At 38.7% G+C, this 11,271-nt stretch overlaps 1 protein-coding gene across 1 annotated transcript in view; it reads right to left on the minus strand.

Annotated features, from left to right (window-relative positions):
* SRBD1 (S1 RNA binding domain 1) overlaps positions 1-5,013 on the minus strand; it is a 124,948-nt gene extending 119,935 nt beyond the window's left edge. The window contains exons 1-5 of the mRNA XM_009880643.1: positions 4,931-5,013; positions 4,287-4,452; positions 2,895-3,254; positions 1,330-1,496; positions 87-204 (exon numbers count right to left, since the gene is read on the minus strand). Coding sequence (XP_009878945.1) covers positions 87-204; positions 1,330-1,496; positions 2,895-3,254; positions 4,287-4,452; positions 4,931-5,013 — 894 coding nt within the window. The remainder of the gene's footprint in view (positions 1-86; positions 205-1,329; positions 1,497-2,894; positions 3,255-4,286; positions 4,453-4,930) is intronic.
* Positions 5,014-11,271: the final 6,258 nt, after the last annotated feature.

Raw genomic sequence — 11,271 nt, forward strand, 5'->3', positions numbered from 1 at the left:
TGCCATGTACTTTGCATTATGCACTATTTAGTTACGCAAGATTACATTTAAACTAAGGATGATCTGAAAAAGACTAGTGTACTGACCACATGGTCCAATTCTTCCAAAGTTCTGCAGTTTAATAATGCTGTTAAAAGGCATCCAGATAACTTCCCTTCTTTCTTCAACTTTTGTATCATTGTATGCGTCTTCTTCGCAACAGTACTAAAATGCAAGAGATTGATATTAACAGTCGCATTTCATAGTGGATTAAAAAGGCTATTGATTGTGACCGTGTTTGTTACACCGCTGAAGCTCTCTGAAACCCCTGAAGATTGTATCTCATGCTAATCCTCAACAAACCAAGTCTGATAATCCAAAAGAGTTTCTAGCTATTACTCTCTTTCTCCAGTTAGTCCGAAACTGTATCAAAACACCTTCCGGTAGCTTTAAGAAAAATCATCAAACAATACTGATTGTAATTGCTGCTATATCCATTTTTGCAAGATTACTGGCCTGGAAGCCAAATAAAAAGGCCTTAAATTAGATCCATGTTGATGAGCACTTAGAGCTGTAATTCATACCGATAGTTCTGCAGCATGAAGTACAGGGTACCAGATTTTGAACTCTTAGACCTCCAATAAGATACCTGGGAGAAACTGCAAGCAGCAAAGGTAGTTTGTTATGATTTAAATTATTTGTTCAGACAAGAACTGTCTCAGGCCACCTTCCCTCTTCGGAAAGAATCTCTTACTAGGGAATAGAGGGAAGTACAAGGAGGGAGACATCACATTGACAGAACAGCTGGCAAGTCTGTTCCCATACTATCTCAAGAATAGCCACCCAAAAGCAAGAAGGAACGAGAGCAGTCTTATCCACAGCTGCAGCAGGCTTTGCTGATCATTTCTTCGCTGCCATGGTCTGGGATAGTTCAGCCTGCCTTCCCGGTACACTACAACCTCAAGTAGTGCTCTTCGCCAGAGGCTTTTCTGCTCCAAGCAGGGATCCAAGGGATTCTTAGGGATTCTTTTTCTAAGGGTGCCACTTACATCTAACAGGCTACATATCCCTAGAACCTATAAACAACTCTTTTAGTAAGAATTTTTTCTCTGCAGTTTTAGCAAACTGCAGAGAAATTATCTTAATTTTTCTTTGGCAATTAATATTGCTACATTTCTTGTTACTTATAGTAAGAAAAAAAAAAAAAGACCAGTATTAAGCTAATTACCTCAGTTTTAAACTTTTTTCTTTCCTTTATAACTGTAGTGTGCACAAAGTATCAAAACAAGGCTCACAGAAGCAGCAGCCGGCTGTTACCTCCCCCCAGCATACCTGCCTGCGTTATCTTACCGTAGCTCTTCCAATGCTTGCTGCACTTCTCGCAAGGCATCGGCCTCCAGATTATTGATGAGCTCTTTTCGATACCGAGCAATAAAAGGAATCGTGTTTTCTTCTTGAAAGAGGCGAATTAAGTTTGCACACACCCATGGTTCAACATTTGTTATTTCTGACAATGCCTGTCAGAAGAAAAAAAAAAAAAACAACAAAAAAACAAACAACGAAAGGTGATAGATTGCTTCACACAGCCTCTTGCTCAAAGTTCAAAACCACCCACAGAATATTATGTGGGCCGGCAGAGACTACTGTCCTCCCTAAAACAGGATGCCAAGCCTCTTGGGAAGAAAAAAAACCCCAAACAATTTAAAAAATAAAATCAGAAAGACAATAAACTGCACATGGCAACTCAAAACACTTGGAACTCTTTTTTTTTTTTTTTTTTTAAACCAACACTGACATACCTCATGGTTCAACAAAACAAACAAAACCCACAAACCCAGAGCTGATCCAAATCCCACTCTGCCAATAATTCGAAACTATTGTGATACTAGGAAAGGTTTCAAAATGAACCAAGCCTCACAAAATGAAACACGGTTTTGTACAAATGGGTCTTTCTAAAGATAAAGTTATAGTGTATCAATACAGAATCCAGGAAAAACTCTCTAAGTACCTTAGCTTAGTAACATTTTAACTAACATGGTTTGTTTGTACTTCACTGCAGTTATTCCCATAGACAGCTGATATAAAAGCCTTTCAAAAAGTTTTATTTTGAAGCCTAAAAACATAACAACTCCTACACAATCATATTCACTGCTTTTAGAGCAATACATAAAGATCAAATTCTCCACCTGCATTTCCAGAAATATTTTAGAAGACTCGGGAACAAAATTTTATGCCTTTCTTAAGCAGGCAGTACTAAGGAAGACGAATAGGATGTACACAATCTATTCCCATTCTGTTCATATTCAAATCTTCCATAACCATACCCAGCCTCCCAGAACAGGAGTTATCCTAAAAGTGTCTTCATCTGAACAGCTTCAAAGTTAACATCCTACAAAAACAAAGATGATATCTCCCTTGATGTCATTGCTGTTCCAAGAATGCAATCTCCTTCTTGATGGTACTGTAAATTGATATACACTCTCAAGTAAGTCTCCACAACAAAACGATCCACACTACTAAATCTTCAATTCTGAAACTGGGCACACAGACATCCCAAATCTTTCAGCATGCCTTCCTGCAAGAGTTTCAGCTGACCGTACCCACAAAAAAACCTCATGTGCTGATACAGAGGAAACGTGCAGACTGTTAGAGGCGAGCTTTGTACTAAGGACTGCCTAAGTCACAGATATTAGAATAGCATTGAAGTTTGAAGTTTTAACAGTTACCAAGGAACATTTACACCTATACATCTGTTATGACAATTTAAGTTGAGGTTAAATGACTACTTAACAGCACAATGACTCTGACACCTCAATTGATGCCAAGAGGACTGAAATTGTACATTAAAGATTCTAAATGCTAATTATGTAAGAAATGGTTTCACTGATACCTCAGAAAAAGAAAAGATCTCATACCTGTACAATATCCCAGTTCATTTCAAATTCTTCTTTTATTTTGCCTCCTAGATTTTTAACTGGCTTTCCTTCAGGACATGTAGTCGACTTAATCTTTTTAAAAGGTGGTTCATCAGCTGCAAAATCATCCTCAGATTTCTCATGTTTCACTTGATTTCCTACTACAGGAACACTTGTTGAGGGTTTTTCATCACTCTCTAAACTCTTTGTATTCTTCCCTTGGAATGAATTTATTTCCATTTTTTTAGGCACTTCTGGCTTTAGATTTAAAGTTTTTTGTTTAGTGCCTACATCTTCTTCCTTAGGTTTTAGAAGTCTCATTCTATTATCTTCTGCAGGGGCAATAGGCAAGGATACATCCTGTCAAAAAGGCATTGAAACCGTATTAAGCATTGACTGTTACAAACTGTTTAACATTTCAATTAAAACCTAGGAAGACTTGATACCAGACATCATTTTCCCAAGTGATGTCCCTGTCTGGCAGGGAAATTCCAAGCCAGAAATCAAGTAACCTGAAATACATCTTGCACGGAGAAAAAACATACAAACATGCCCCAGTAGAAGTGCGATTCAAAAGATCAAATAAAATTATCCTTTAAATACTTTAACAGGGATCTGCTTCAGGAGACACTGACCTACAGTCCTTGGCTCCACTCATCTCAACAAAACAGGGACATGCAAGGCAGGTAAGCTGAGGTATTAGGTGCAGCATAGGAACTAGAACTGAGATTTGGTCTGCTGAGATATTGTTTAACCTTGGACAAGCTACACCTTTCCCGAATGTCCTCAGAAATGATCTTCCAAGTCCAAGAATGTATTTCTCAATATGTCACATGTGTCAAAACATTCAGAAACATTAGTATAAACCAGAAGCACTGGCTTCTGTCATGACCTCATCTCTGATGTTAATCTTTGACGGAAGTAACTTCTGATAGAAGTGCATCTTATATCCATCATAATACAACTGTGATCCTTACTGGGTGGAACAGCCATGCAAGCAAATTTAAGTACAGGCCTTCTTTTTGTTGTGGTACCCAGCTGGTGAAAATGTAGAAGACACCAAAGGTGCAACACAGAAACCAGAGATAGAGTGTTTAGTTTTCATGACAGAAAGAACAGAGGTATTTATTTATTTTTGTTGTTGAAATAGATCTCCAGGAAAACACATGTCCCATTATCATTGGCCAAAATTTTAGAGGAGGGCCCTTAGATCTGGGACACTTAAATACATAAGAAAGCCATGTTTATCAAATATACTGAATATTCACAGTAACAGTGGAATCAGATGAGCTGACCATACTCAGGCAACCAAACGAACCACAGTTGGAAAAATTCTGCCCATGTTCTGTGCCAACCACAGTAATGAAATGTCTCTTGTTTACAGACACTCACCATTTCCTCTTTTATTACTACCTTCTTGACCTTTTTCCTGGCCACAGCTGACCGTGGAGCAGCAACTTTTTTAGGTTTTGACTCATTTTTCTTTGACAACCGAGGTCTCTTGGCAATTTTGCTTTTTGGCTCCCACTCTTCCTCTTCCTCCTCTGATTCAGAGCTCCTGAAAAACAAACAAGTGAACAGTATTGCTTGTGAGAAGGAAAAAAAAAACAACCAACAACTAAACATAAGCAAGCCAGTCTGAGTGCTTTCTGACATGAAAGCAAGCGAACAGGAAAAACGAACAGAAAGGTAGGCAGGTTCAACAAATACAGGTCTTTCATGCTGCTGCACAGCTAATGGCTGGAATAATTTACCAAGCTTTCCTGAAGCTGGTCACTGGGATGTGTACACATCTGATTCTGTGTGGACAACTGGCAACTCAGTTTCACCCTATCTTCACTGTGAGCATGAAACTTCATGGGGGGGAGGGGTGTGTGTATATATATATACACACACATATATATAATATTTTATAATTCGAGCTTTGTGCATTAGAAATTTTATCAGCCTCTCAGAAACTGAGTGTTGCTATTATGCAATTGCTCATGCTTAGCATAAACCTTTCAAAAAAGTCCTAAGGAAAAGAGTAATCTTACGAATTTAGAAATGAAGGGAGTTCATCATTTTCTGACGTATGGGCTTTGGCCTCAGATTTCACCCTCCTTGGTAGAGATGACATCTGAAACAAGAAGAGAGAAATAGAACATTTGGTTGAAGTTGTATTCTTTTATTCAGTCCTTTAACTCACTGCCAAGTGTGCCCTCATAATGTCTTCAGCAATCACAAAAGTTTGGATTTCTTAGTATCCAAGAATTTAGGCCACAGCAGCACACATTCAACAATCTTTTCAGCTGAGCAAACAGAGAAACCAGCACTACAGCCTCTCAAATTATTTTTCCTCTTCAAACTGAGCTAATTATTTGGCTTGCATGTAAAGCTGTCCTAGTAAAAAGAGTACTGGTTCTCAGACATGTTATTGGGTGTCACTTATGTACTATGAAAGTCTTTCCTCCATCACCCTAAGAAGCACAGAAAATAAATTAAGATCTAGTAAAGTGAGCTCGCGTATGGTTTTGATGTGAACAGGACTATAAGATTGTCCATTTTGATCTAGAATTTCAGCTTTAAAGACTATCCATTGCTTGTATGTTTAATAAAAACAATTTTTAAAGAGCTGCTCATTAGCATATAGAAAGTGCATAAAACAATTACCACAGGTAAAAACAAACAGCACACTGTCTCCCGACCTGAGATTCATAACTACAGTAGCTGCGTTTCACTTAATCAGTTATAGAACTTTCGGCAACGGTTGGGCCAACGAATTTCAATAATCATATTTGGCAGTTTTAATTAGAGAATTCTAGATACTCTCCAGATTTTACCTGCCAGAAAATTAAAACCATAAACAAACAAAAAACCATAAAGCATTTCTATAACTATAAAATTCATAAACAATTTTTACCTATATCTGGTACAGTTTTGACATTCTTCACATTTCTGCAACGTTTTGCACCTTGATCTTTGATCCAGCCTTACCACTGCAATGCGAGCCTTAATGTCTCACGTTTGCACATACAAACCAGGTAAGTATTTTGTAAAGTGCCATTTAACTCAAGGGCGAAACACCTTTTAATACAACTCCGTTCTGGCCCCTGTTCAAGCACTAGAAGCATAACTATTGTCATAAATAGCTTTCAGCACGTTTTCCTTGTAAAAAAGTACCCAAATTTAAGTGAGAGTTTCCAGCACCGCAGCAGAAGGCAGACTATTGAGGCCCACATCAAATAGTGCTAGCTATTAGCTTGCTTGCAAATCACCTTCTTGTAGCAATTGTCATGGTCAGTAACAGGTCAGCATTTTTGTGACGTTCCACTGACTGAAATCCCATTATGTGACTGGTTAGAATACACATCTACCACAGGAAAACAGAAATGACTGCAGAACAGAAAAAACATTACTCACCTTATTAGCTTCCCAGGTGACTTTTCACTGTCAGTTCTGAGACACCTGCAACTTCACCCAGCCACTCCGCTTCTCCGTTCTCCTTTGCTCTTTATGGCTGAACAGTCCTTATCATAATCCTGAATTAATTATATATTTATTCACATTACCTCAGATGCATGAAAATAATGTTTCCATTTTATACTGTACTTTAATCTGTGAATGGGAAAACCAAAAAACATTATTCATGTTTGCAACACCAAGACTTCCAGAATTACGTATCTCCGATCCGATTTCTAGCAGTCACTGAGACACTTTTCACATGGTCAAGTCTCACCATTCTCTCTGTTTTCAAACTAGGTATTTAGCTTACAATATCATTATCAGTCATGCTTCTTCAGCTAATCCAACTAGGTGGGGTCTTTTTAGTATTCCAGGCAATCTCAGAAGGCCATGATCAGTTTTTAAACACTCTAACCAGCTTCTTCACAATTACCCACTGAATCACAGCAAGTAAGAAGGAAAAAGCCAACATGCATGTTCTCTCACTTGAGGTCAGCGTTCCCCCTATATAATACCACTCTCTAAACTCCCCCGCCAGTTTTAGACACTCAGCCCATCACCATGATAGTTTTTGAGCTTACCCAAAAGGCCAGGTAAAAGGAAATCCTCATCTGGAAGGTCTTTTTTTCTGCTAATATTTCCTTCTCACCCTAAATGGCCAAGGGCAGGATCTCAAAATGTCTCAACATTTGTATTGTTACATGAAGTGAGATTACAGCAGGAGTAAAGCTTAATCTTTAAAGTTAATTATACTTCCTGTGATCCAGCACTGGTGACTGATTTAACTCTTCGTATCAGCATAAGAATAGGAGATGAGCTCCTTGGTTTGTGAAACCAGGCATTCTCCACGTTCTTCATGAAGAGTTTACTTGCTCCTACATCCTTAAGTCTGAGTCTACTTGTCTTCATACAATGCACTGAATGAAATAGAATTACCATATAGCAAATACAAAAAGGGCATAGGAAAGCATGGAATAGAACAGGAAATGATATGTAACAAGGCTAAGTCTTTGTGGTACACTACAACGTTTGTCTGTCCTTTCCTTTTGATTGCTTGGATTTTCCACTTAAAAAAATAATTAGATCATCTTTTAAATGTTTGTTGCAGTTATACAGAAAGCTGGAAAAATATCAAACATGTTTGATCCAGAAGATCAAATAAGATAACACCAGCACAGAATCTGTCCTCTGTCCCACTCATCAATAATGTGTTAGTTCTTACAAGCATGTAATGAGTTGGGATTGGCCTCAGATACATGAACTCCAACTTTACTTATATTATTAATCTACTAAATTTTCTTCAGAAGATTGGTAACTTTCTTCCTAAAGGCTTTTGTACCTGCACTTAAACTTAATTTGAACTAAGGTAAGATGTGAATTTAAAGCACAAAACTTATTTCAGACTAACCCTCCATAAACAGACAAGCCATGGTCAGAAACCAAAATGGGGTTCTACAGCTCAAAATAAAAGCCCAGTACCAAAGAGCATCTGTGAGATGAATATTAAACATCGGGTATCACAAAGGAAAAAAATGTACCAATATTTCACTGTGAGGTGGGGCCAAGTCATAACCCCCTCCCCTTCTAATAACGTATACACCGAGCTAATCGTACCTCATGTTTGTAGAAAAGGAATCTTGCAGTTGCTACATGTGTTCTTTTTTGTTTACAAAGAATAATTTTTTTATTCAAATCCACAAAAGCACTTCTGATTTGACTAGAAATTGCCAGACAGCTGTCTGCTAAATTTTCCCCCTGAGCTGCCTGCACTAGGGTGTGCTAACACCTACGGTTAATGACTAAGAAAAACAGTCCTTCTGTGATTCACTGCGGAGGGGGAGGCAGGGAAGAGGATGAAAAAGCAACGAGTCTAAATGCCACTGATGATGATGATAACTATTACAGATTTTTTTTACAAAAAAAAGCTTAGAGACAGTCCCTGAAGTGAGCCAGGAAGACTCAAGAAACAGGCAAACACAGTTATGCTCCACATGGGGCATCGACAATGCTGACTGCGCTGACTACACGACAAGACAATCAAACAAGCTATCGCCCGCTCCGTGCTCTGCTTCTGCGAGGATATGGTCCCCCATGTCTCCTGCCACAAGTGTTGAGGGAGCTTGGAAGAGCTTTATTTACTCTCCCACAGCAGATCAAGACAGTGTGAAATTGGCAGCTTAGCTCCTATTATATTTTCCAGATAGACTGGCATCAGTGGGAAAACTGCCTTTATCTCTTCCTCCTCTGTCGCCTCCAGGTAACAATACTCCAAGTGAGGGCTGGTTTCTACCCTGAGGAAAGCAACTGTAGCTTGCATAGATCTGCATCCCCTTCCCAAATCCAGAAGAGTCCCATAGGTGTAGATAAGCCAACTACAAAACCAAAAATTTAAGAGCAACCAATTTATACCAGAGTCAGGTCAGAGCAAACTTCTTTCCCTTCCTGTGTCTGTGTGCGGTATTGCTGTACCTTACCACAGGTGTTCACAGCGCTCGACATCTCCTGTACTTATCACCTGAAGGAAGTAAACACGCAGTATCCAGAGACATGCCCAAGTTATCCGGCCACCCCATGTAGGATTTCACTGGCTTGCCAACTGGCATATTGAACTCCTACAAGCTCTGTTCTAGCAGCTCTCCTCACATCCGAGGCCAGCAAACTTCCAAGTAACATGTGCTAACACATTTTTTTATTTTATGTACGTTGTCAGAAACTTTGCTGCAATTTAAAAAAAGATTTGTTCTTTGAGAAAAAGGGTTCTTAACAATCATCTCACCAACACTATCTTACTTCCATGCCAGGCAACATGAGCTAATTCCTAGAAACTTTGGCCTTGCCCACGTACTTAAGCTCCCAACTCCTGTTTCATTTCAGATCTGTCTAAGTATGATCCTCGGCTTCTCTGCGATAGGCTGAAACCTTAACACTCAACCTTCACACTAGACCCTTGATCCCCTATTCACGGACATTAACACTCTTCTGCTTGACACCTCCCAAATGCCAGCAGGCAGCATGAAACATCATTGCTTGAAACACCCAAACTCTCTTTAATTCGCACACTCAGTAATCACTAAAGTCTTGCTTCTCCACAAAACCCAAAACAGTTACAGCATGTTCTTCAAAAGCACTTCTGCTTAAAAAAGAAAGAGGACTTCACAGAACTATTACACTGGCCAGTGAAGAAGAGTTGAAGCTATTTAAATTATTGCTATTGTAGATAAATATATCTCCCAGGTCTACCCTCCAAATACCACGACATCGGTTTTGTTGCCAGTTTTTTTGTTCCCACCATTTCTATTCTCTGCATCCAATGCAGAGCTCCACAATGCACTCAAGCTATCCTGATGGCTGTAAATAGCACATTTCTCCTTGCCTGTCAGCTACTCATTAAAATAAGGCAACTGTAGTTCGGCAATGGGCCATACCAGGAATAAAGAAGAGTGACAGGAGAGCTCTTACCATATACTTCACTGTACAGAACCTTAATATGGGTATGCACAAAACATACAGCAAGGAGGTAATCATTCCTCTGGTCTCTCTCTCCAAATAGAAATTCTAGGCTGCACTTAGAATATAAGTAGAGCGAGGCTTTGAAGGCCTTATGATGTTAAAGAGCAAACCAAGTCTCATTTACAGAGTGATACTCTCTTCAACTTCCCTATTCATGCAAAGATACAGCCCATTAAAAGTAAATCTCATCACATGTGAATACAGGAAGCATATGCAATTACTTGCAGAAAGAAAAGTTTAATAATAATTTAAAAGTCATCATATTAAAAGATCCTCTCTCCTTCCACCCACTATACTCCCCAAACCCCCAAAAATCTAGCTCAAGGATATATTTTGTAGCTCCACCATTAGAGCAACAATTTTCAGGTTCAGAAATTGCTCCAGTAATCCTAATAGACTGTCACATCTTCTACAAGGCACTTTAGAAAAAAAAAGGTATTTAACAGTTGAAAGTTGAAAAATATATACTTTCATGGTATGATCAAATGAATGCCATTATGGCAAATTTAAATCTCATAACCTTACTACATTAAGTTACACAAATCCCTTATAACTACAGAAATACAGATCTGAATATCAACAAAGTCTATGCACCTCACAACTCAAATATTCTACCTGAAGGTACAGGATTTAGAAAAACAAACAAACAAACAAAAACAAAGAACCAAAAAAATCACACCACCAGCACGCATATACTTGGAAATTAATTTCATTTCAGTAGTTGCAAAAAAATCCTTGTCCAGCAGAAAAGGACACGGAAACTTCTAACACTCTTTTCCACTTAATCTAAAGTACAGCATTCCTTCCAGAAAGGAACTCTGTCTATGCAGGAAGCTCCTCAAACTTTGCTCTACAGCCTGTTTTTCTCACATGAAAAAAAATAGCAAGTGTAATAGAATTTTGCATTTTAGCTTCTTCTTAAAATCCCACAGTACTAGCCAAGCGACAGTTTATTATAACACCAAACATCTGGGGCAGGACATAAAAAGCACTATGAATCCCACAAGTGAATTTCAGACCATTATTAGCAGCAGCAGAGTGGCCCACTTCAATAATTATATGATTTTGCTTGTCATTTTAAGACACTTCCATTGCATGCTAGAATAACATCCTAAGGAGAAATCAAAGTGTGAGCATACTGTCAGCAGCAAAGAGTAAAAAAATGCTATGCAGACCGATGGTAGGGACTTGTATGCAAATTGTTCTATCACTTCAGAAGGTTTTTATCACCTGTAACAACTAAGTTGTATGTCAAAATATAAATCAAACTTACTCTAATCCTCTCGAGGTTAAAACCTTGGAGAACGCCCAGACACTTTTGGTCAGAGAAGCTGATACAGTAGATTTCCAAAGACTTTTCCTGCACAAAGCCAATCAGGACCGCCTGAGAAAGGAGTCACAGACACAAATCAGGAGACTCCAG

Source organism: Charadrius vociferus, unplaced genomic scaffold (genome assembly GCF_000708025.1).
Source record: "Charadrius vociferus isolate BGI_N301 unplaced genomic scaffold, ASM70802v2 scaffold192, whole genome shotgun sequence".
NCBI classification, from domain to species: Eukaryota; Metazoa; Chordata; class Aves; order Charadriiformes; family Charadriidae; genus Charadrius; species Charadrius vociferus.